At 50.9% G+C, this 25,935-nt stretch overlaps 1 protein-coding gene across 1 annotated transcript in view; it reads left to right on the top strand.

Moving 5' to 3' along the window:
* Positions 1-25,935, top strand: part of CDH22 (cadherin 22) — a 69,608-nt gene that overhangs the window by 11,728 nt on the left and 31,945 nt on the right. Inside the window, exons 3-5 of the mRNA XM_065892725.1 lie at positions 11,391-11,510; positions 19,986-20,153; positions 24,834-25,027. Of these exons, the coding sequence (XP_065748797.1) occupies positions 11,391-11,510; positions 19,986-20,153; positions 24,834-25,027 (482 nt within the window). The remainder of the gene's footprint in view (positions 1-11,390; positions 11,511-19,985; positions 20,154-24,833; positions 25,028-25,935) is intronic.

Genomic DNA, 25,935 nt, shown 5'->3' with positions numbered 1-25,935 from the left:
GCATGTGACAGGCTATGTGTCTGCTGAACGGATTCATTCATTCATTGATCAAGTATGCATAGGCACCGGGGACACAGCGAGGAGAAGGTAGACCAGCCTCCCTGCTCTCTCACAGAGCGGACATTCTGGCCGAGGAAGACAGGCAGGAAACAAGTTAGCAGATCATGGGTCTGGGAAGATGACACTGAAGCAAAGACTTGAAAGAAGTGACGGCACGGGCCCTAGGGAACAGCATTCCAGGCAGTGGGAAAAGTACATGCAAAGGTCCCAAGGTTGAATTCCCTCTGAGGGGAAGCAGAAAAGCGACCGGATCACGCAGCCACGTGGTCATAGTCAGGGTTTTGCCTTTTAGGCTCAGCAAGCTGGGAAGTCAGTGGAGGGGCTTGTTCAGAAGAGTGACATGATGTGACTTAATTTTAACAGGATCCTGTGGCTGTTCCATGAAGATTAGATGGGAAGGTGGGGTAAGGGCAGGAGCAGATTGCCCATTGAGAAGGATATTGCAGTTACCTAGGCAGGAAATGATGGTGGCTTGGAACAAGGTGGTACCAGTAAGGGTATTGAAAAGAGGTCAACTTCTGGATATATTTCAAAAGTAGAGCTGAAAGCATTTGCTAATAGATTGGATGTGGGGCGTGAGAGAAAGAAAATTCAAGGATGACCATCGAGATTTTGACCTGGGCAATTAAATAGATGGAATCTCCATTTACTGAGATGGAAGAAACAGTGGGAGGAACAGATTTTGGGGGGATGGAGGGAAATCAGGAGTTTGGTTTCAGACTTGCTAAGTTGGAAGTATTTATTAGAAAGCCAAGGAAAGATCTTGGAAAAGGCAGTTCAGTATACAGGTTCAACAGCAAAGTCTGAGCTAGAGAGATAAATTTGGAGGTTGTCCATGGCAAAGACCCAGGGAGCACTTAGAACTCAATTTTGCAAGTGGGGAAATGAGACTCAGAGCAGGAGTCCAAGGTCACACAGCAAGTGAGGAGTAGCTTAAAGCCCTGACTTCCCAGGTCCAGCAGCCCTCACTCCTGGACTCAAACTCTGGCCGAAGGAGACATGGCCCTCTGTCTCTTCACCCAAAACTGAACTGCATGTTTCTGCATGGAAAAGGCTAGAAAGATGACGAGAGAGATAAGGCTGGAGAAGGAAGCTGGAATCATATGCGAAGGACTTGAGGGAAGCACATAGCCTGGGAAAGGCTTAAGCAAGGAAGTAGCATGGGCAAACTTGCATTTTAGAAATTCCCCTCTGCTGTGGGGTGGAGAGTGGATGGGGATGAGGGATCCAGAAGGAGGTGCAGCCCCATATGCGCCAGGTTGGCTTGCCCATCACCACTTCACTCACTTCAACTCCGAGTGATGGCAGGACTGATGTCAACATCCCCATTGAACAGATGGGAACACCAAGGCTCAGAGAGAGGAGAAAATGTACCCACAGTCACATAGCAAGTCAATGACTGAGCAAGTTGGGCTTGGCTCCCAGGCTGTTGGAGCAGCAAGGTTCCTATATCACTCGTGGGGAAAGTGAGACCGAGAAAAGGGCAAGGACTCATTCAAGGTCACCCAGAGAGTGGGAGGCAGCACCAGCCCCCAGCTTCATGAGCACGGCCCTAAGGAACCCCAGCCCTGCCTCACCTTCCTCTCCCGGTCCACTGACTCTGACATTCCGCTCAGGAAAAAGTGGGGACTTAACTAGGACAAGCCAGGGGAACCCAGGAGGGGGAAAGAGGAAGCAGAAATTATATTAGTTTGTTTCATTTGAGCAACTTTTTGAAGGGGAGGCAAATCCGACACCGGGGTGCTTACAGAGACTCCAGGCGGCTTTGAAAATCAGTCACGATTACTGAGCCTCCTGATCTGGGCTAAGCGGGGCGGGGCCGACAAGCAGCACCAGGGTCTGGGCGGCTTCCGAGATCAGAAGGAGAAGGGACACAGCCTGGAACATGAAAGGCAGCAGCGCTCACCATTTAAACCACTCACAGCTTAAAAGGGAAGAGAGGTGTGCCGGGGGCCTCCAATGAGCCATGCTTCTGAGGAGGGGCACGCCAGCCATGCTGAGCCTAATGCGGTGAAGCGGGTCCTGCATCTGACCGCCAGGAGGCCCGGCTCCCCCGCGTGATCTTGGGAAAGTCCCTGCCCCTCTCTGGGCCCCAAATTCCCTTTTGAGCACGGAGGGGGCTCATTCATGCCTAGATGTTTACTGAGTGCCTACTCTGTGCCAGGCACTGTTCCAGGCATTGGGGATTCTTAGAAAGCCTACATCTAGAGCAAGGAGAGAGACAGGAAAGAAAGAAGCAAGTCAACATATAAATGCACCCTGTGGTGTAAGTGCTGCGAAGAATAAGGGAATTGGGAGTTATACTGGGGGAGTGCTAGTTTAGAGGGGTCAGGGAAAGCCTTTCTTTTTTATAAGAGAACACTTGAACAAAGCTCTGAAGAAACCAAGGGAATGGACAAAGAAGCTATGTGAAACAGTGGTTTTCAAAGTTTACTGTGCATCCAAGTTACTTGGAGGACTTGTTAAAACACAGATGGCTCCCCTCTCCTCCCCAGGGTTTCTGATTCAGTAGGTCTGGGCTATTAGAAATATTTGCTTTTTTTTTTTTTTTTTTTTGCTGTACGTGGGCCTCTCACTCTTGTGGCCTCTCCTGTTGCGGAGCACAGGCTCTGGATGCGCAGGCTCAGCGGCCATGGCTCACGGGCCCAGCCGCTCCGCGGCATGTGGGATCTTCCCGGACCGGGGCAGGAACCCGTGTCCCCTGCATCGGCAGGCGGACTCTCAACCACTGCGCCACCAGGGAAGCCCTAGAAATGTTTGCATTTTTTAACAAAGATGCTGTCAAAGGTGATGCTGATGCTACTGGTTCAGGGACCACACTTGGAGAACCACTAAGCTACAGGAAGAATGTTCCAGGCAGAGGGAACAGCGAGTGTAAAGGTCCTGAGGAATAATGTTTGGTCATGTTTGAGGAATAGCAAGGAAGTCAATGTGGCTGAAGAGAAGAGTAAATGAGGGGGAGAGGATCCAAGGAGGTCAGAAGAGGTACCGGAAGCTGGACCACATAGGACTTTGTAGCCATTGAAAGCCTTGGTTGTACTGTGAGTGAGATAGGGAGCAGAGGAGTTATATGATCCAACGTAGATTTTTAAAAGATGATTTGCTGGCTGCCATGTTGAAAATAGACTGTAGGGGTTAAGGATAGAAGAGGGAGATCAACGAGGAGACAACTGCAGTCTTGGGGGCAAGAGGTGATGGTGACTTGGATCCTGGATGTATGCTGAAGGTAGAACCGACAGGGTTTGTGAGGGATTGGATGTGGGAAGTGAGAGAGAGAGAAGACAAGGATGATGCTGAAGTTTTTGACCTGAGCAACTAGATGGATGGAGCTGCTATTGCTGAGATGGGGAATGATCCAGGAAGAGCAAGTTTGCAGCACAAAATTAAGAATTCATTATTGGACACGTTAAGATTGAGATGTCTACTGGAAATCCACGTGGAGTTCTCAAGGGGACAGTTGGATCTCTGAGTCTGGAGGTCAGGAGCAAGTTCAGGGCTGGAGTTACAACTCTGGAAGTCATCAGCAGAGAGAGAGAATTTAAAGTTTGAGACTGGGTGAAATCAATAAGGGAGTGAGTTTTGGTAGAGAAGAGTTAGACTAGATAATCTCCTGATGTTGGGGGGCTAGACCCCTTCCCTAGGCTGTCACAACCCGACCAGTGGACCACAGGAGAATTTCACAGAGCTCCTGTGCCCGGTTCAACTCCACCTACTTATTAATGCCAACTATGTATAAGACAAAATACTTGGCACTGTTGAGGATACAAAAATGAGAAGTTCAATCCAGCATGCATCTGTTAGCCACTGCTTTATTCTGGGCACTGCAGGGGATATAAAGATAAGTAATTGAATTAAATCCACAAATGTTTATTAGCACCCATTATATTACAAGGCCTCCAGTGTACTTGGCTCTGGAGGGGTTGCAAAGATGAGTCACCCAACTAAGCAAACACTTATTAGCACCTACTTTATATATATATATATATATATATATATATATATATATATATATATATATATAGCCCCAAGGGGATAGAAAAATAAGCAGTTGGTTTAATTCAGTAAATACATAATAGTTCCTACTGTGTACATGTCACTTTTTCTTTTTTTTCCTGTACGTGTCACTGCTAGGTATGTGGGGATACAAAGATAAGCAAGATACTGCCACTGACCTCAAAGTGGTAGCAGATCAGTTTCATCTGTGGTGCCAACTCTGATCGACTGGTAGTGACTGTAGGGCTGTGTTGAGGAGTCTGAGGTCTCATTTGGGCTCAGCAGAAAAGAATGCCACAGTCGATTAGTGATGTCTGCTGGGAGCAAAGGAAGGAGAATGTGGTGAAGGAGAACGCGTATGTGGTGGTACATATACCGTAGGATGGGCGTTACTGGACCATGGGATTGGGGCTCAACAGACAGTCGAAACGGGCAGGGGCCCTGCCACAGCTGCTTTCCCATGGATTCCAATCCCTTCTGTGAGCAGCATCTTTAATAGATGGAAAAAAGACTTTCGTAGTACAGTCTGCACTTCTTGGGACATTCACTAAATAATAGCTATCGGCCAACACTGCTTTCACAAAGCTATTTCCGTTTATTCTCACAGTCCTGCGGAATAAGCAGGGCAGGTATTTCTCTCCTCATTTTACCAATGAGGAGATAAATGCAGAGAGAGGTAAAGTAACTTGCCTGAGGTTCCATACTAAGAGCTGGAGCCGGAACCAGACCCAGAACCTGGAATCAGAACCTAAACTACTTGGCTCTGTGTACATGGGAAACAGTCACAGCCATCTCTTTTGTGTGCACAGGACTTTACAGCTTGCAAAACACTTTCACATCCCTAATCTCATTTCATCCTCCCAGGAACTCTCTTGGGTTAAGTGTTGATACCCCCATTTTACAGATGAGGAAACTGAGGCTCAAGAGAGGAGGGGAAATAAAATCGGGAGGGCACACTATCTGATTCTCAGGTCCCATGCTTGGGAGGATGGCGGCAGAGAGGAAAGGAGGAAGGCAGGAGGCAGTGTGCTCCCCAGGGGTCTCACTCGGGGAGGGCGGTGGCTGGCTGGGAGCCTCCGATTGTCCCATCTGCAGCTGGAGAGAGTGTGGCTCAACAGCCCTCAGGCCCAAGCCAGGAATCATTCGCTGGCCTCTGCAGAGACAACTTCTAAAGATGTTTTTAATTAAAGTCCAGGAAGATCTATATGTGCAATATCTCCTTGCCTAGCAACGGCTCTGGCTCTCACCACCCAGGATGGGGAGAAGTGGGACGGGAGGTTTCTGGTGGAGAGAGGTGTCAGAGAAGAACAGAGGCCCTGGCCCTCAGGAGTCGGCCCCATATCTTTCTTTGTCTTTTCCATCAACAAATCACTCAGCGAACACGAGCACCCTCGCTATGCTAGGCCCTGTGCCTGCACAGTGGGCACAAAGGTGACAAACCTACCATCCTGCCCTCAAGGGTCTAGCACATAGTAGGTGCTCCGTAGATATTGGGTGACTGAATGGAACTGAATTATAAGCCAAAACTGTTTGCTTTCTGCAACTGGCAGAGGGATGCTACTGCAGAAACTTAGAATGTTGCTGTCCCGAACAAACATGGTGACCGGACTCCTCCACAGAGGGTCCCGTTTAAATGTGGAGAGGATAGAAGAGCCTATGGGACTCAGTTAGGGATAGCAGGGGAGTCCCTTCTCTCAGGGGGACAGATGAGATCCACACACACACTCAAGTGTTGCCTGCCTGGGTGAGTCCGTGGCTACCTCTTTCTGTCCCACTCTCTCTCTCTCTTTGTCTCTCTCTATATCTCTGCCTCTCTTACCCTCATCTCTCTGTCTCTATCCTGATTTCTCCCTATGTGTCTGGGTACCTCTGTTTTTCTCACTTTCTCTCTGTCCATCTCTCTGCATCTCTGTCCCTCTGTCCCTTGTTTCTCTGTCTCTGACCCATTTTCTCGCTCCATCTCTCTATGCCTCCTTCTCTGTCACTTGTCTCTGGACCTGCTTCCTCCCCCTCTATCCTCCGACCTCCCCTTCCCGTGCAGCCACTTTCCTGAATCTCCTGTGTATCATTCGTCTACATTAGGCTGACTTGGGTGGGCAGCCGGAAGTGCGGTTGAGGCCAGTCCAGTAAGCTGGCATTGTAAGTGATGAGCAAAGAGGGAGTTGGGAGGGGCGTGGTGAGGGGGGGAGTTTGAGAAGGGGCTTGTTTCCTGTGTAATCTGCATGTTCCCAGGGACTTGACAAGTGGTTTTTAATTTTTAATAGAAAGCATTCCATACAGTTCCGGCAGCAGCAGGGGGTGGGACTCATGTTTCATAAATGTTTGAGAAGATAATGGGAGCCAAGGGTTTCCCCAGGCCCAGCAGGGAGGCAAGGGGAGGTAGGGAAGAGGCAGGATGATAATAATTACAAACATCTTCATAATCATGACACTTGGTCACCTCAGTTGAGGACTCTGTTCTTTTCCAGAGCGTTTCATCTCCTTCATCTTATTAAGGGGTATCCCTCACCCAGGAGAAAGGAAGGGTAAAGTGTTGTCTCCATTTTACGGAAGGGGAGCTGAGGCCCAGTCAGGCCGAGTAGTTTTCCCACCGCCACACAGAGAGCCAAGGAGAGGGCTGGAATGAGAATTTGTCTTCAATCCCTGACATCCACTCCATGTGACACCACCTTCTCCCTGAGCAGCTGGAGGTCCTGGGGCCCAATTTTGAGCTTCCGTTGGATTTCACAGACAGCAAGAGTTAAAGGGACAAGAAGGGAAAGAATTCTGGCCTGGGAGCCAGAGCATGGATTCCAGTTCTGGCCCCATGACAAACCGTGTCAGAAAACAGATAAACTAGAAGTGAGGAGTGGGCAAGCCCCCTCCTTCCTGATACTGGTACCCACGGGTCTCCTGCGCAGGGCCAAGGACACAGACCCAGAGATCTTCTGACCGTACAGAGAGAGGAGAAAGGAATAAACTCTTATTGAGCACCTACTACATGCCTGGCTTCACCAGGCACTTAAATCCATCATCTCTAATTCCCATAGCACCTCTGAGAGGCAGAGTGGGCCCCTCTAAATTACCAGTGAGGAAACAGGTCAAACAGGGGGAAAGACTTGATTGAGGGCACAGAGTGAGGAAGTGGTGGGATTTGAACCCAGGACTCTCTGATGCCAAAGTCCACCCAGTCTCCATGAAGTTGTGAGGGGCATCTCTTTGTAGGAGTGTCCAGCTTCTCATGCTGATTTGGTGGCTTGTGTCAATCCTTGCTGCTTCCTTCTGGGTGCCGGTCTCAGTACAGGCACAGTGAGTCCAGGAGGGTGACATGCTGGCTACAGTGTTGTGGGTTTGAATCTTTTCCTACCACTTACTAATAACCTAATCTTGGGAAAGTCATTGAGCCTCTCTGTGACTCAGTTTGCTCTTCAGTTCAATCAAAGGCTGGGGCATCAGTTCTCAGTCTGGAACGCACTTTAGAATCACTGCAGGAGCTTTGAAAATCCCTTGCCTGTGCTCCACCCCAAGAGAGCTCTATTAAATTGGTCTGGGATGGGGGCTCAGCATCAGTTTTACTTTAAAGCTCCTGAGAGATTCTAATGTGCAGCCAGGTTGAGAACCACTGGTTTCTGTGCTCTCCAAGGACCAGCCTTTGCATAGCCAACATTCCACATGGAGCCCTGGGCTCTGAGATACTCTTTACCCGAGAATCCTTCGGGCAACCCTTCCTATGCCGGCCTGGAATTAGGCCCTGGATCCCGCGTAGCAGGACTGGGTGGCAGCACCATGGACAGCAAATGGCTCATTCTAGCCAATCCCGTCCCTGCTTCTGGAAGTCTGGGCTTGAACCAGCTGCCAGAGAGCGAGAACCCTGAGCCCTGTTCCTCTGCTCTTCCCTCGCTCTCCTTTCTCTGACTCTTTTCTCATTTGCCTATCTACTTCTTCTACTGATCCCCTCTCCTACAACCTTATAAGGCAAGGTACATGTGTGTTTTGACATCAGATCGACCTGGGTTTGAATCCTGCCTCTCCTATTTCCTTGCCAGATGAATTTAGCCAGGGGCTGTCCTTGCTGCTGAACAAGGAAATCTATTTGAGTTCTCACAGCGATCCTGAGAGCTCGGTAGTAATATTACCCCCATGTCACAAATGATGAAATTGAGGCAAAAGGGGTTCATTACTAAACATCACTCAGCCTCCGTTTCCTCGTCTGCAAAGTGGAAACCTTCATAGAGCTTACTTCAAGGCTCTATTATATGAATTCCATGAGATACTATACATAAAGGGCTTATTATAGTATGTATCACAAAGAAGTTATTTAATAAACCTAATAGATCATTGTCATTGAATAAGGGCATATAATAATGGGTTTCATTATTAATTTACATTGTCACCCTTCACTGTGTGTAGCAGTTTCCTCACCTGTAAAATGGAATTGATGCAGGATTGCTCTGGAGTCGGCTCGTATCAGCTCATGAGAGCCAAGTATTGATTTTCAGGAGTTTTATGAACCACTTGATACCACATTCATAGCTTGAAATTGGCCACGGTGAGAGTATTTACACCGTAGAAATCAGCAAACACTACAAAGCAGGGATTTCCTCCCTACCCCTCCATCCCCCAGAGCCGGTGGTTAAACACGTGCCAGCATGCCCCTGCGTCTACATCAGAGAATTGGTGTGAGGACTGAAGGAGAGAATGGCCGTGATGGCGCATTGCAAAACGCAAACTGCTGAACTTAGGGCCACGGCCCAAGGTGGTCCTACAGCAGCCACAAGCCTGGCACCCTTTTGTCTGCGGAGTCTGGGGAGCTGCTGACTTGTGAAGAAGGTGGGAGGGCGTGTGGGGCCTCGGGAAATCAGTGGTGAATCACTGACCCTTTGCCATCCCCACGTGTCGGCATTAACTGTAATGGCTGCAATAAAGAATCCCAGATCGGGGAAATGATTCCATCATCCCCGCGGGAGTCCCAGGGATGCAGCCAGGGATAGAGAGAGAGAGCTCATCCTTGTCCCTGGGAAGTCACTCAGCCCGGCCCTGTGCCTTGCCCAGGGGGAGAGAGGGAGAGGGGGAGAGGGGGAGAGGAGAGTGACGGGGAGACCCTCTCTCATAACTGTTACAACAGCTACTAGTTATTGAGCACCCACCGTGAGCCTGATGCTTTATGTATCGTCTCTCATTTCAGTTCGTCTGTGAGGGAGGCTTGATTGTGCCGTTGTATACAGGCACGCAGCGTCTGCTGAGAGGACAGCAACCTGCGTTTATTGAGTTCTTAGTGTGGGATGGGCACTGTCCTCGGTGCTGAATACAGAAACCTATTTGAATTCTGAAACCAATCCCAGGAGTTTGGTGGTACTCTCACCCTCATTTCACAAATGAGGAAATTGAGGCAAAAATGGGGCTCATGACAGGCCCAAGACCAAACTTCTAATAAGCGGCAGAGTCACTGATTGTGATTCAGTACACCAGGCCACCATCCAGAGTCACTGTGTGTGTGTGTGTGCTGACTCTGGCTCCCAGAGGACTTTGGCCTTAGAGAGTCCTGGGTTCAAATCCCACCACTTCCTCAGCCTTTGCCCTCAGTCGAGTCTTTTCCCCTGTTTGACCTCTTTCCTCACCTGTAATTTAGAGGGGCCCACTCTGCCTCTCAGAGATGCTATGAGAATTAGAGGTGATGGATTTAAGTGGCTGGTGAAGCTAGGCATGTAGTGAGTGCTCAATAGGGTTTATTTCTTTCTCCTCTCTCTGTTTAAGAGGAGGCGCCTAGGATCATGCCCTTGCCCTGAATAGGAGACCCCTGAGTACCAAGCATCAAGAAGGAGGGGGCTTGCCCAAACCTCTTCCCCAGCTTCTGCAGGCAACTCTGACATGGTTGATAGGGAGCTGGAGCCTCCAAAGAGAGAGGCGCATTGCAGGGCCGGTTTAGGAGGCTGGGGCGGGGGGGACACGGAAAGGAAAATGAGAAATGCAAAAGAGTGAAAAATAAATACATGTGTCTGTCTGGAGTGATCGAGGGCTGGAGGTGGGAGGGGCGGGTGGCCGGCTGGGCTTAGCAGAATTGCTGCAGTAGCGCTTGCAGAGCCTCACCCATTAGCCAGGCAGTGAACTGGCGTCACCCCCCAGCATGCCGCCCTGCTGGCCCAGAGAGCCCAACCCACCAGGAGGGCCCTACCCAGAACCTCAGGAGGCCTGGGCCCCAGCCCCTCACCATCAGGGCACCCAGAAGAGGGCATCTCCTTGAGGTGAGGTCTGAGTCTCATCCCCCTTGGGTCCTATCCTGAGCCCCCGAGACTCCCTCTTGGGTCTTGCATCTCACACCCTCCTATCTGGAAAGGTTTGGATGGACCACACAGCTTTGCCCATCCTTCCATTCACCCCCTTCCCCACCCCTTCCATCACCCCCGCCCTGTCCAGCCTCACATCCCAAGCCCTGCTTTTGTCAAATTGAACATGATGTCAAATTAGAGCCATCTCTGGGACAGGCCGAGAGGAGCTCCCAGTTTAATGAGGCAGCGTCGAAAATCAATAACTTAATTGCTGCTGTTTGATGGACTTTTATCCAATTTATACTCTCCCCAGCAGCCTACGTGCAGAGCATGAGGAGAAGTGTGTGTGTCGGGGGCGGGAACTGTCTGGGCACCCGGGAGGAGGGGCGAGGAGGGCACCAGGACCCACAGCCAGCTACTTCCATAGGGAAAGCTGGCCGCTGCTCTTCTGCCTGGGGCCCAAGAGACACTGACCCTGAGCCCCAGGAACTTGGTTGTCCTTCTGGGATGCCCGCACATCCCCATGGCGGGATGGCGGGGGTGGGGGGATTAGGATGTGGGAGGAAGGAGGCAGAATTCCCTTGAGAAATCAGGAGGGGCTGGGATGGGTAGAAGGACCCCTGCTTTGGGAGTAAAGTGCCTGGTTTCCAGTGTTAGCCCTAACTCTGTGATGACCTTAATTGGTGAAAATAACCATTTCCACCACCCACTGAGATACTGCTCTGAGTTCTGCACTGGGGGATTAAAATGTGTTCCCTCATGAACCAAGGACTAGGACTGTCCCCATTTTGCTGGTGAGGAAACTGAGATGCAGAGAGGCTGTCTTCCCCTGCCAGAGTTTTACAGCTGGGAACCACCGAAGGGAGATTTGAATCCAGATCTGACTGCATGGTCATGCTTGTGCCACTGGGAAGGCCCGAGGTCTGGAAGCGGGTTGGGGCTTAATGTGAGGATGAGGACTGTGAGGGGATTGGCTTCAATGACCTCCGGCCTAGGTCTCTTTTCCCAGCTTCTCTGGGAGTGGGGAGCGATGGGGAGGACGAGCACAGCGGCCCCAGCTGACCCCTGTCTCGCTTGGTCCCCTGGGCCCAGGCACGTCGGTGATGCAGGTGATGGCCTCGGATGCGGATGACCCCACGTACGGCAGCAGCGCTCGACTGGTGTACAGCGTGCTGGATGGCGAGCGCCACTTCACCGTGGACCCCAAGACCGGTGAGGGGCGGGGCCAGGCCAAAGGGGCGGAGCCGGGGCGGAACCAGAGGCGTGGCGCAAGGGGCGGGGGCGGAGGGGGCGGGCGGAAGTCTCTCAGCGTTCCAACCAACAGTGCTGAGGTTAGGACAGAGGACACCGAGGCATCTTTCTGGCTCCAGGAGACCCCAGGGTCGCGGAGAGGGAGGGCGACCAGGCAGGAAGAGAGAAGGACCGAGGAGCAGAAAAAAAAATAGAGTGGGGGACGCATGCAAGAGTGGTGAGGAAACCAAAAGGCAGGAGGCTATCACTATGGGCACCCTGAAAGGACTTCGGAGGTCGGAACTCAGTGGCCCCTCTTGCTGTTGGAGCTAAACTGAGGCAGGCATGTCCGCAGCCCAGACGGGGTCGGTCATGGTCATAAGTGTCGCTGGGGGCCGGGGGTAAGGGGGGGACGGCCGTCGGCCGGTGAAGGCACCTTTTCGGCAGTTGTGAAAGCTGTTCAGGTGGTGGTTGTTAAGGATCTGATGGGAAGACCGAGGCCGAGACCGTTAGGGAAGGATGGCTTCTTGACCTCCTTGCCCTCCCCCCATCACCAAGCAATGGTGCAGCACTCCCACGCACCGTCCCCCACGTCGCTCACTCTGAGGCTAGAACCTGAGCGCATCTCTGAGGGGCCTCGTGAGAGTGGCAGGGAGAACAGAGGCAGAAGGCTGAGGCTCAGAGAGAGGAAGTGGTTCACTCAAGGTCCCACAGCTGGGAGCGGCTGCCGGTGACAAGGGCAGTGCTCTCACTGTCCCAGGGACTGGAGAAGGCAGGGGATGAGACATCAGACACCACAGAACGTTCGTCAAATGCCTTCATGGGGCTCACAGTTCAGTGGGGGCAGGGTGACAGGCATCCGTGTGGGCAATTAGGATGCAGGTTTCTTGGAGGCGGGAGCAGCAATCTCCAAAGGGTAAGAAAGTGTTGGCCAGACCGAGATTCAGAGAAGGGCATTCCAGGCAGAGGGCATGGTGTACGCAAAACTGGGAGGAGGAGAACAGCCTGAGGCATGAGGGGAATTGTAAGCAACTCGGGACTGGAGAAGAGGCTTGTTGAGGGGTAATGCAGAGAGGCTGGCAGGGGCCTGACTGCCCCGTGTAAGGCGGGCTGAAGCACTTGGATTTTATTCTAAGGGTGGTGGGGCGGGAGGGTGTTTGATGGATTTGGGTTTGGGGTTTTTGTGTGTGTTTGTTTTGTTTAGGCGGAGAGGTTGAGGATTCCAGTCTATAATTGCATTCTCTTACACATAATATCCGCATTATTTTTTTCTCCTTGTGAAACTAATACGTTTCAGAAAACATTCAAACATTAAAGAAATGTTTTTTAAAAGAGACAAAGGAAGGAAGGAAGAAAGGGCTTCCCACCCTCATCCCCAGTAATTGCAACCCCAAAGGTAGCCACTTGGTATATATATCCTATGAGACCTTGAACTCATTCACTTGAAAAGTATTGAGGGTTTTTTTTTTTTTAATAGATAATACATTTCAAGGTTCAAAATTCAAAAAGTCCAAATTTGTATTTAGTGGAAATTCTTCACCCCGTCTAGTCCCCCAGCCACCCAGTCTGTATCCCCAAGGCAACCAATGTAATTTTCTTGTGTATCTTTCCAGAGCTATTCTATGCGTGTACAAGAAAATAGGTACATGTATTTGGTGTTTTTTTCTTTTAAACAAATGGTAGCTATAAACACACACTATACACACCGCTTGCCTTTTTCGCTTAACAATACATCTTGCAGATTATTCCATATTGGCACATAAAGAGCTTCATCGTTCTTTTGTTTAACAGCAGTTGTGGATACACTAAAATTTATCTCACCAGCCCCCTATTGATGGACACTTACGCTGTTTCCAACCTTTTTCTACGACGGACAGTGTTACAATGCGTAACCTCATACATAGATCATTCTGTGCTTGTGCGGATGTATCTGCAGGATAATTTTCAGGAAGTGGAAAAGCTGGGTCAAAGAGCATAGTGCGTTTGGAATCTGTATAGATGATGAGGAAATGTACCGGATTACACTCCTGAAGACCCGATTACGAGAGAGCCTGTTTCTCTTCCCCCCTCACCAACACTGTGGATTCATTGATGACTTTTAAGCAGGGAAGTGACATGCTCAGGTTTTCATTTTAACAAGATCCCTTGGGCTGCCACTGTATAGCATGGCTCAGAGGCAGGAACTGAATTCAGGGAGACCCAGGAGCCTGGAGTGCCCAGCAGAGAGCCCCGAAAGACAAAAGCCAAAGCCTGCGCCCTTTCTCAGCACCCACCCAGACTCCTTAACCTGCTTCGTCTAGTTAGGGAGCCAGAGATGATACGGGATTGGTAGAGAGGGTTAGTTGAGATACTGAGGAGGGAGAATGAGGGATGACAGTGAGATTCTGCAAAGGGCAAACCTTGGAGGCCTGGATGCATGTACGGGACTATATTCAGGGAGGAATCTGGGGGTTCCTAACTTTGGAACCTAGGATGGGAAGGGGCACCACCTACAGAAACAGAAGGAGGAACGTAGATTAAGAAAACTGTCTAGGGACAGAGGAATTACTGAATGTGTTCCAGGATCTGATATAGAGCTAATTAATTCAATTTTAACTATATTGGCTTTAAGATGAGAGAAGAGGAGGAAAGAAACATCTAGGATGGGCCGTCTGAAATATGGGCCTAAAGCTCCAGGAATGGTTGAGGCTCTTTAAGCGTTGGTTTCCCCATGTACATGACAGAGGTCATAATACTCATCTCACATGATTGTTGTGAGGATCCAACGGGAGAGTTCATTCATTCATTCAGCAACTCTTTATTGAGTCCTGTACGTGCCCAGCTCTGCTCTAGGCTCTAGGAAGGCAGCAGCAGGGAAACCCAACACCCTACCCTCATGGAGCTTTTATTTAAGTAGGAAATACAGAAAATAAGCACATAAACATACAACATAATGTGGAGTAGCAATGAGTGCTAGGAAAACACATAAACAGGGTAAGAGAGTAGACTTAGAAGAAGAAATCAGGACAGGCCTTTCTGGGGAGGTGACGTTGGGACTGAGTCCTGAATGAAGTGAGGGTGTGAGCCACTTCGTATCTAGGAGAGATACTGACATGCTCAGTGCAATACGTGGTACATAAACGTAAACCAGGGGGATGATGGGGATGATGATGATGGCGATGATGATGAAGCCTTCGTCCATTCAACCTGAGGAGGTGAAGTCCTTAGAGTTGATCAGCTTTAAGGTGGGGAGGAAAAGACAGAACACAGAAATAAGGGAAGGGCCAGGACTGAGTCTGGGAGGCGGCAGGGGTGGGCAGATGAAGCATCAGACTCCAGAGTGAGCAGGATGGCCAGGTTCTAAGAAAGAACATCCCCCACGGCAGAGAGTCAGGAGGAGGGTGGCAGGTGGGAGGCCGTGGAGCCTGGGAGGGCAGAAACAGTTCTCAAGAAGCCAGAAAGTGGGCACCAGGCAAGGTAAGTGAAGAAACACAAACAGGGTCCTTGTTTCTAGGGTCCTTCAGCTTTCTCGGTTTGGAAGGGTCTTTGTAGACATTGCCCGGGAAGGACCCGATTTTTCCTCCCCTTTCCTTCGGCCCCGTGGTAGGAGCCACCCTGGTGCCATTTCCAGCCCCAGCTCCATTTCCCCAGCCAGGAATATTCCACTCATGCCGGTCTATATTTAGCAGCTGCTGCGAGGTACAGTCTGTTCTCGCTGTGCAGATAGCAGGGAGCAGAGCCGGAACAGGGCCTGTGAGGAAGGTGTGAGGGAGGGGAGAAGGCGGGGCGCCACGAGGCTCGTGCCAGAGGAGGAATTAACTTGTGTGTTTTAAAGGCCAGGCCTGCCCGTAGACCCCCAACAGGGAAAACAGGGATGGCATTTGCGGGCTAATGAGGCGTCACTTGGGCTCCAGGGCCCCTTCTGCCGCATTTGGAGGGGACGGCGGGGGCGGGGAGAACAACAGCTGGAACTGGGGCAACTGCTGAGGACAAGGCTGTGGGTTGCCGGGGCCAGGTTCTCATTACCAGCCCCCGCTCACCACCACCCCAGCGAGAATAGAAAGCCTCTCTCTCTCTCAGAGACTCCAAGATATCTGCTGACAATTCTCAGTTGAGCCAGAGATGTTTGCTTTTCCTGGGAGGGAATGAAACTAACGTGTGTAAGTACCAGATCCTGATCAGGGTGGTGTACTAGATCTGGTTTCTGCCTTCATGGTGCTTTTGTTCCAACAGAGAAGCCAAATACAAAGAGACAACGACACCCAGGCTGCGAGAGGCGGGCAGAGGGTCTATGGTTGTAGGTCAGTAAGTCAAAATGTTTATCGAACACCTACTATATGCCGGACCCTATAGATAAGATGATGGATGGACAAGACCAGCATGAATCTCAGCCCTTGTGGAACTGATTTATGAGGTCCTCAACCCAGGACTTGAGGAGGGGGAATCATCAAGGCATCTCCAAAATGTGGGACCTGCTGCTGGAACCTTTGTCTCATTTAACCCTCTTAACAGCCCTTCCAACTGGGTATCCCCATTTGACAGAATAGGAAACTGAGGCTCAGAGAGAGTTAAGAACTTACCCAAGGTCAGATAACGTATAAATGGTGGAAAGAAGGCTTGAATCCATACCTGTCTGACTCCAAAGTCCTTCAGAATCCCAAAGTGCCTCTTATCTGACTCTGTGTAGCCCTGGCACATAGTAGGCCCTCAGTAAGGGTCTAATAAATGGGTCAGTGAGTGAATCTTCAGAGCCAGATGGTTTAAGAACAACTTCATCAGCTGATTTGGGAATTTTCCCCCAGGCCCCCCAGGAGGGCACCAGCCTCCAATATGCTTCTCCCAGCATCAGGAGTGGGAAGTGGAACAGAGTAGATAGCAAAATATGCCATCAGTTCCTGCCATCCCTGAACTGCCTCTTGGTAAAGTGACTGTGCTGGGGAGAGGAGGGGTCTATTTCCCTGCCTTTTGAATCTAGGCCACCTTATGACTTGCTTTGGGCCAATAGAATGTAGCAGAAGTGATGTTCTGCAAATTCCCTGATTAGGCCTTAAGAGACCTTGCAGTTTTCACTCTTCTCGCCTGGAACATGGGCCTGAGACTACCATATAGGGCAGCCAGCCCAGCTCAATGGAGGATGAGAGAGGTCTGGCCAATAGCCAGGGTCAACCGCCCGGCAGGTACATGAGGCTATCTTGGATCTTCCAGCCAGATGACCCTGCAGTGAAACACAGCTGTGTGAGTGAGCCCCAAAGAGGGACGGCCTAGGGAGCTCGATTTCTCTGTTAACCTATCTACTGCTATATGGCAAACCGTCCCCAAACACGGTGGCGTAAACAAAACTGATTTATTATGTGTCACAATTCTGTGGGTTGGATGGGCAATTCTTTTGCTGGGGTCACTCCCATGGCAACAGTCAGCCGGCAGGTCAGCTAGGACAGCTGGCATGGCTGGGCCTGCCACATGGCCTTTCATCCTGGCCTTCTTCACAGCACAGTGGTCTCAGGGTTCCAAGAGGACGAGCCCCAGTGCACAAGGGCTGATCAAGCCTCTGCTTTTGTCACACTTGCTAACGTCCCATTAGCCAAAGCAAGTCGCACGCACGGCCAAGGCCAGAGTCAGTGTGGAAGGGGATGGCCCAAGGATGTGGATCCCAGCAGGCACACTTCATCAGGAGCTATCACCATAGCAACCTATCACTGGGTGTGACCCCAGGAACAGGGTCCAGAGGCAGCATGGCCTCAGGGTACCAACCTCCTAGTTGCCCAGAGATGGCATCTAATCACACACTGTTTACCTGTTTCCAGGTAAGAAGACTTCAGTGTCCCCAGTTCTCCTGGAGCTGGAAGTGACAGGGCAGCAAGGAGGCCGGCCACATAAGCATGGCTCCTCACCCACAGGGGTACACCTCAGCCAGACCCCTGCTCCGAGCCCCACTCAGAGTGAGGGTCGCTGAGCTTCTGGTCCACAAGCTCATAGATGTACAGCGGCCCCGATCCCATCACCAGCCTCCGCATCAGTGAGATCCTAGGTGTAAATGACATGCACAAAGCTTAGCACGTAGTAAGTGTTCAACTGGCCCGCACCCCTCCTGCCTTTCTGCCTGGCTCACACCGGGAGCCCTCTACCACGTCTCTGGCCCAGTGATCACTCCCACGTCAGTCCATCTGTCTACCCTCTCCTTCCTCCCTCCCACCCTCTTTCTCCACCCCTTGCTGTCCGTCTGCCTCTCTGGTGTCCCTGAGAAGCTCTGTTCGCGCTGCCCTTGCTGTTCTTCATCTTGCTTTCTCCCCCTCTTTCTCTCTTTCTGTTTCTCTCCAGGTCTCTGTCTCTCTGTGGATCTCTGTCTTACTGCCTCCTCCTGCGTGTGTGTATTTCTCTCTGGCTTTACTGCTCCCCTCTTTCTTTCTCTCTTTTTCTGTCTCTGTGGGTCTCCTTTTCCCTCTCCTCCCCTCCTTTCCCTTCCTCTTTGCCTCTGAGTGCGTGGCTCTCTGTCTCTTTCCCCTCTAACGCTCACTAGATTGCCTTCTGTCTGTCTGTCTCTTCTCTCTCTCTTCTTCCCTCTCTGCCACCTTCATCCTTCTTCCTCTCCTCTCTTTTCCCTTTCTGCTCTTTCTCTCCTTCCAGCCCCCCAGGGGAGAGGACATGACAGGCCCACATTCCCAGTACAGCCCCTGCTGTCCAGGACTGCAAACACTCAGCTAAGAGACCAGCCAAGGCCTTGGGCCCCATCCTCATCCCTAGAAGGGCATCCCTCTGACAATCCCAGTGTTGAGGTGCGGCACCAGGGGGAAGGAACAAGGGGCCTGCTGCGTGATTGGAAGCATGTCTTGCCTGTAGGACTGAGACGAGCACGGGGGCTGTCTCATGAGCTGAGACAGGACCACATAAACAGCATTTCTCTGTCAGAGGCCTGGGCTCTCCCCTTGTACCTGGTGGTGGGCGGGAGGGGGGATACCAGGCAGGCTGGGCAGGGACCCTCCGTCCTTACAGTGGTCCAGCAGAGCAGTCCACAGCACGGATTCTGGCCCCAGAGTGCCTGCTGGAATCGTGACTGTGCGCTTTCTAGATGTGTGACCTTGGGCCAGTACCTAACCTCTCTGTGCCTCCATCTCCTTATCTGTAAACTGGGTATAATCAAAGCACCTTCCTCCTAGGGTGTTGAGAAGATCAAATGAGGCAGTTCACTCAGATGTACATCAGGGTCAGTTATTGTTGTTACTGTCACATGCAGTCCTCATGAGATGAAACTCTGAGCCAGTGGTTCTCAACCGATTTTGTCCCCAGGGACCATTTGACAGTGTCTGGAACTAGGGTTGGGCAGGGAGGGTGCGGCTGCCAGCATCTAGTGGATGGAATTATCCTGCCCAAAATGTCCATGGTACCAAGTTGGAGAATCTTGTTCTTTCGGGAGGTATTGTGACTGTCCCATTTTACAGATAAGGAAACTGAGGTTCAGAGAGGTGAAGGGATTTGCTCAAGATCACATGGTCAACAAACGGCAGATCTGGGATTTATCCCAAGTTCGTCTGCTTCCAAGTCTCCCCTGCCCTTGGAAAGACCAGTCCCGGCTGAGGAGGGGGTCAAGAGAGAGCTTACTGAGGAGTCTTGAAGGCTTCTGATAGAGAGTCTGTATGACCCCTGATTAGACAGACTACACTTTCCATATCTCCATGGGATCCCTCAAAAGCAGGAATAAGTGTGTGCGGTAGCTGTGCGTGTACATGTGACCTCATGTGTGTTACATATGTAGTACGTAAGTGTGTGAGCCATATCAGTGTTTGTGTGCACGTAAGTGACTCCAAGGTGAGTGTGTTTGAGGGTAGGTGTGAGTCCAGTTCATTTTGTTAAACGCTCACCGAGCCGCCACTCCGGGCCTGGCTCTGGGCTGAGCGCCACCGACCCAGAGACAAATCAGACACAGCCCAGGCTCGTGCAGAGAATTATTGCAGGTTCCCCCTCACATGGGGAAACCGAAGCCCCCAGAGTGGGATCGGTAGCCCAGGGGGTCACACAGTGCCTGGTTCTAGTCCCTACGCCTCTTTTTAGTAAACCAAATAGTCTATATTCTATTGCTTTTTTGTTGCGTGTGTGTGTTTGAGAGTGTTAGTATGTGCGTGTATGTGTACGAGTGTGTGGGAAGGTGTGTTTTAAAGTGTGTATGTGTGAATCTGATAGTTGTATGTGTATGTGTGAAAGAGTAGTGTGTGTGTGTGTGTGTGTGTGTAGCATAGAATCTGTGAGTTATCTGTGAGCCTATCTATATAAGCACGTGTGTGTGTGTGTGTGTGTGTGTGTGTGTGTGTGTGTGTGTGGTGGCTGCTGGGCCCCACACCTGCACAGCGGCCATATCCGTGTCTTCTGCATCAGCCGCTCCCCTCCTGAACTTGAACGAGCCCGGCCTCTGCCTGGGGAGGGGTCTCCATATCAGCTGGCAGCTGGCAGGGTGGCATCCCTGGCCTCACCCTCCCTCATCCACAGGCGTGATCCGGACGGCCGTGCCTGACCTTGACCGCGAGAGCCAGGAGCGCTACGAGGTGGTGATCCAGGCCACAGACATGGCGGGCCAGCTGGGCGGCCTCTCCGGCTCCACAACTGTCACCATCGTGGTCACCGACGTCAACGACAACCCTCCCCGGTTCCCGCAGAGTGAGTGAGGCCTTCCCAGAGGGAGGAGGCAGATCCGTGTGTCTGTCTGATCATCCCTCCAAGCCACCCACTGACCCCAAGCTGCCTTGTAGCCTTCCTACCATAGAGGAACTCCCCCATCTGTCTGTGTCCATCCATCCGAGTCACCCACTTACCCCCTGCCCCTCCAACCACTCTTCTTGCAAGGGATGGCCTCAAAGTTGTCTGATTTTCCATACATCCAAGTAACGCGGTTACCTTCCCACCCCTCACCTTGCTTCCTGCCAGAGTGAGCCCCGTCTGTCCACCCACCCCGACTGGCCCTTGCACACACCCCTGTCCTGTTTATTGTGTGTGTGATCTGCTACTGACCCAAGCTTGCAAAGGGACATTGGAGGTGGGAGGACAGATACAAGGATATCTTAGGGATATAGACAGAGGCTGCAGCCATGCCCAAGCTGAGTGACACCTATAATTGTGCATGGAGATGCCAAGGTCTGGAGTGACAGGTCTTACCCTTTTCCTCTGAGCCTGGAGGGCAGGATTCCGTGCTCCTGAACTAGGAGGCCTTTCCACTCTCTGCCTCCCCAGGCAAAACAGGGCGGAGGCGGCTTCTCTGACTCAGCCCCCCACCTCCCCATCAGCCCAGCCAGCCCCTCTGTCCCAGGTTCAGGCTGAGCCGCGTGAGAAGCCGCCGAAGCTGGCAGAGACTAAATGCCGTGGGGAGCTGGGCTGATTCCTATCGGGCAAGTCATTACTTGAGGTCTGCTGCTCTCACATTAGGCCCCGCCACAGGGGACTGACCCCCAAGAGATAAGGGAATCCAATCCCTTAGCTGAGAGCACATCGCAGCCTAAGCGCCTCTGTCCAGACGCACAGCGGGGTGGGCAGAGCCGGCCAGCCAGCTCCACATCGTTGCCAGGGAGCCTGGTATGGCAGCCGCCCCCAGCCACTCCTCCAGCCCAGCCCCACTCACCGATGGGAAGCTTCAAAGCACCGTGTGGAGGGGCGGGGACCACCCAGTCTTCTGCCCAGTTGTGTGATGCTCTGTGCCAGCCCTGAGCCAGAAGGGGTAGGGCAGAGCAGAGGGGCCAGGGTCCCCCAGAAGACTCCTGTTTATTCATTCATGTACTCCTTCATTCTTTCTTTATTGTGAAATACACACACAAACAGAAGTGCGTAAAACAGAAATGTCCAGTTCGACAAATAATTACAAAGCAAACACTCCTGGAACCACCAGCCAGGACCCCAGAAGCCCCCAAAAGCCCCTTCTCTTTTTTTTCCCATCCAGCTATTCCTTTATTTTATTTTTTAATTTTTTTAACATCTTTATTGGAGTATAATTGCTTTACAATGGTGTGTTTGTTTCTGCTGTATCACAAAGTGAACCAGCTATACGTATACATGTATCCCCATATCCCCTCCCTCTTGTGTTTCCCTCTCACCTTCCCTAACCCACCCCTCTAGGTGGTCACAAAGCACCGAGCTGATCTCCCTGCGCTATGCGGCTGCTTCCCAGTAGCTATCTATCTGACATTTGGTAGTGTGTATATGACCATGCCACTCTCAAGCCCTTTCTTGATCATAACTCCTCCCCCCAAACCCTCCTCCGGAGTTAACTTCCATCTGCTTTTGTGATCATCTCCTTGCTTTTCTTTTTGCTTGAAGTATAGTTGATGTATAATATTATATAAATCATAGGTGCACAATATGGTAATTTGCAAGTTTTAAAGGTTATACTCCATTTATAGTTATTACAAATTATTTGCTATATTCCCTGTGTTGTACAATATATCCGTGTAGCTTATGTTAAACCTAATAATTTATACCTCTTAATCCCCTCCTCCTATCTTGACCCTTCCTCCTTCCCTCTCCCCCTTGGTAACCACTGGTTTGTTCTCTATATCTGTGAGTCTGCTTCTTTTTTATTATATTCACTAGTTTATTATATTTTTTAAATTTTTATTTATTTATTTATTTTTGGCCGTGTTGGGTCTTCGTTTCTGTGCAAGGGCTTTCTCTAGTTGCGGCGAATGGGGGCCTCTCTTCATCGCGGTGCGCGGGCCTCTCACTGTCGCGGCCTCTCTTGTTGCGGACCACAAGCTCCAGACACGCAGGCTCAGTAGTTGTGGCTCACGGGCCTAGTTGCTCCGCGGCATGTGGGATCTTCCCAGACTAGGGCTCGAACCCGTGTCCCCTGCATTGGCAGGCAGATTCTCAACCACTGCGCCACCAGGGCAGCCCTGTTATATTTTTTAGATTCCCCATATAAGCAATATCATACAGTATTTTTCTTTTTCTGTCTTATTTCACTTAGCATAATGCATTGTAAGTCCATCCATGTTGCTGCAAATGGCAAAATTTCATTCTTTTTTATGGATGAGTAGTATTTCATTGTGTATATATATACCACATCTTCTTTATCCATTCCTTTAGGGTTGATTCACCCATGTAGGCATCGCCTAACATTTAGTTTAATTTCATGTTTTTTAACCTTATCTAAATGGAGCCACACAATACAAATGACTTGTGTCTTGCTTTTTTGTCTCTCAAAATTATGTTTGTGAAATCACATGTTGTTGCTTGTAGCTATAATTTATTCATTTTCACTGCTGTATAGTACTCCATGATTTATCTATTCTCCTGTCAGTGGACATTTGGGTTGTTTCCAGTTTGAGGCTATTATAGAGGATACCGCTTTGAACATTGTTGCATGTGTCCTAGTGCCATTTTGCACACACTTCTCTAGTATACAGAGGAGCAGAATAAACTCATCTTCAATTTTACTAAATAAAGCCACATTGCTTTCCCCCACGAAGAAATGCATGTGTCCATTGTACCATATCCTCACCGACAGTTGGTACTGTCAGATTCTTTCATTTGTGTTAATCTGGTGAGTGTATACTAGTATCTCATGCTGCTTTTCATTCATTCACTCACTAGTCACTCACACATTTCATTTATGTGACAGCCTGGTGTTCTGCCGGGCACCGTGAATGCCTGATGAATAAGGGATGTGGTCCCTGCCTTGCTGGAGCTCACACCCCTGAGGGAGGGAGGGGGAGAGAGAGAGGGAGAGAGAATAAACAGAAAATGATAGAGAAATGCAGTAATCCTTACAATGGGATGAGCTTGGGGGCCCTAGACACACAGGAACAGAGCCTGGAGGTCTGGGAAGCTTCCCTGTTGGAGGTAATATTCAGTGAGACTAAAAAAGAGTAGGAACAGGGGAGGTGAGGGCAGAGAGGAGAATAAGGAGAGGGAATGTCTAGGGGTGGGACAGAGCAAGTCATCCTTAAGGAATTACAAGAACTTCAGCCAGATTGAAGCTCAAGTTAGGGTAGGCGGTTGGGGGCATGAGGCTGCAGAAGTCAGCAGGGGCCAGGCAGCAAGCATCTTGCAGAGCAGGCCAAGGGGCTTGCACAACTCCATCCCAAGGGCAGCGGTGAGCTATGGCAAGGATTAACGCAGGGGAGTGTCGAGGTCAGCTTGTGTTAAAGCGCCCCCCACCCCGGCTGTTTATGTGACAGTGAATCAGAGGCAGCCGCTCCACACAAGGGTATCCAGACCAGAGGGGGTCCCAAGAGACACATCCCCATCTCCACAACCCCTGCTGGCCCATCATTTAGCAAATCACCCTCACCTTCATCTCGGCTCTGGGAGGAGAGCAGGGAGCTGTTTGCGTCCCACCTGACCCTCATTCCTTCTGGTTTCCCCCTGCTTCCCCACCTCCTCTGGCCACAATGGTCATCTTGCCATTCTTCAAATACGCCAGGCATTGCACCCACCTCAGGGCCTTTGCACCTGCTGTTTCCTCTGTGTAGAATGCTCCTTCTGAAATGTCTGCTTGACTCACTCCCTCACCTCCCTCAGACTTTTGCAGAAATGTCGCCTTTTCCTCAATTGCCTTATTTAAAACTCCACACACGCCATCATCATCACTCCCATTTCCCTTCCCAGCTTTATTTTTCTCCAAAGTACCATTTGACCTGCTGTTTTACTGATGTGATTGTTTAGTGTCTTTCTCCTTCCATTAAGAGGAAAGCACTGTGAGCCCTGGGATTTGGGTCTGTTCTGCTTGTTGCTAGAACCCCAGTGCATAGAGCTGCATCTGGGACATCATAGATACTAAATAAATATGTGGAAATGAAGGAACCAATATTATGAACATCAACAGCGACAAAAAATCAGCACGAAGCCCCACTGTTCTAATGCAATTTGTTCCATTTATTGGGTAGCTACCAGGTGTTGGGCCCTATATCATCATCTGAGCTAGTTGCAGGATGAACAGTGCTGTTAGGAAGGCACTGTTATTATTCCCATTCTACAGATGAGGAAAACCAAAGCTTGGGATTACACAGCTGGGACTGACTCTAGAGCCTTAGCCTTGATCACTGTGCTCCTCTGTCCCTTCACTGGGCAGATGGGGACACTGAGTCCCAAAGAACTGCAGGCACTTTCCCAAGTCAATCAGAGAATAAAGCCAGGGTGAGAATTAAAACCCTCCTCTTTGCACTGCATCCCACATTTCTGCAGGGGACGCACCTCTCCCAGCATCAGTCCTGGCCAAGCAGGGAGCGCCTTTAAGACACTGCCCTCCAAGGAGCCCATCTGAGACACCCCACTCATCTCCCCTAGCGCTGGTGGGAGCTGGGGGAGGGGCTGTCACTCCATCCCTGCTCACAGCTGTATTCCCTACAGAGATGTACCAGTTCAGCATTCAGGAGTCGGCCCCCATCGGCACAGCTGTGGGACGCGTGAAGGCTGAGGACTCAGACGTGGGCGAAAACACAGACATGACTTACCACCTCAGGGAGGAGAGCGGCAGCGGCGGCCACGTGTTCAAGGTCACCACAGACAGCGACACTCAGGAGGCCATCATCTTAGTGCAGAAGGTGCGGGGCTGCCCCAGGAGGGGTGGGGGAGGCAGGCCCCAGGGCAGCGGGGTCCGGGGGTCTGTTGAGTGGCCAAATATCCCCACCCCACTCCACTCCAGGGATTAAGTCTCTCCGGAAACTCTGGACCAACCTGGGAAGACGCTGATGGTGTCATTCCCACTTTACAAATGGGAGAATGAAGCACAGAGAGGTTAAGTGACTTGTCCAAGGTTGCACAGCTAGTTGTCAAGAGCCAGGATTCAATCCAGATTTGGATCTGTGCTCTTCAACACTATGCCGAGCTACTTCAAGTTCACACCAGGCCCTTCACACTCATTGTTTCCTTTAATCCTCATGTTCCCCTCTGAAGGAAATATGCCCATTTTTACAGGTGAGAAAACAGAGGCTCAGAGAGATAAAAGGGCTTGCCCAAGAGCACACCTGTAAAGGGTAGAGTGGGATTTGAACCCAGGTCTGGTGAGCCCAAAGTGCTTTCCTTCCTGAGTCTAACAGCCTCCTTACCCACTGGCCAGCCTCGGAACCAGAAGCTAAAATAGCAAAGTCAGCAACCCCTAGGGAAAGCGGACGGAGGTCAAATAAAAAAGCAAAAATCCATCTTCCAGGACTTGGTCACGGGCTTGGCAACTCAGGGCTGCGCAGGCCTTTGAGCCTGTCCGCTCCAACCCTGCTGTCCCATGGGAGGTCTAAATCCCCTGCCCTGGCCCACAAATGGTCATAGGCCTTTGTACATGCCCGGGGATGGGATGCTCACTCCCTACCATCGTCCAGCTCTTCCTCCTCCCATTCAGCCAGAATCCGTCTCCTTCAACCTGCTCCTATCAGCCCAGGTTCTGCCCTCTGGGACCCACAGAAACATCTGCCCCCCGACGGCCCTTCATTCACTCAATAAGCAAACTCTCTACCTG

Source organism: Phocoena phocoena, chromosome 15, assembly GCF_963924675.1.
Source record: "Phocoena phocoena chromosome 15, mPhoPho1.1, whole genome shotgun sequence".
NCBI lineage: Eukaryota > Metazoa > Chordata > Mammalia > Artiodactyla > Phocoenidae > Phocoena > Phocoena phocoena.
Note: the sequence above shows the minus strand (reverse complement) of the source record. Positions and strands in the feature narration are given on the sequence as shown.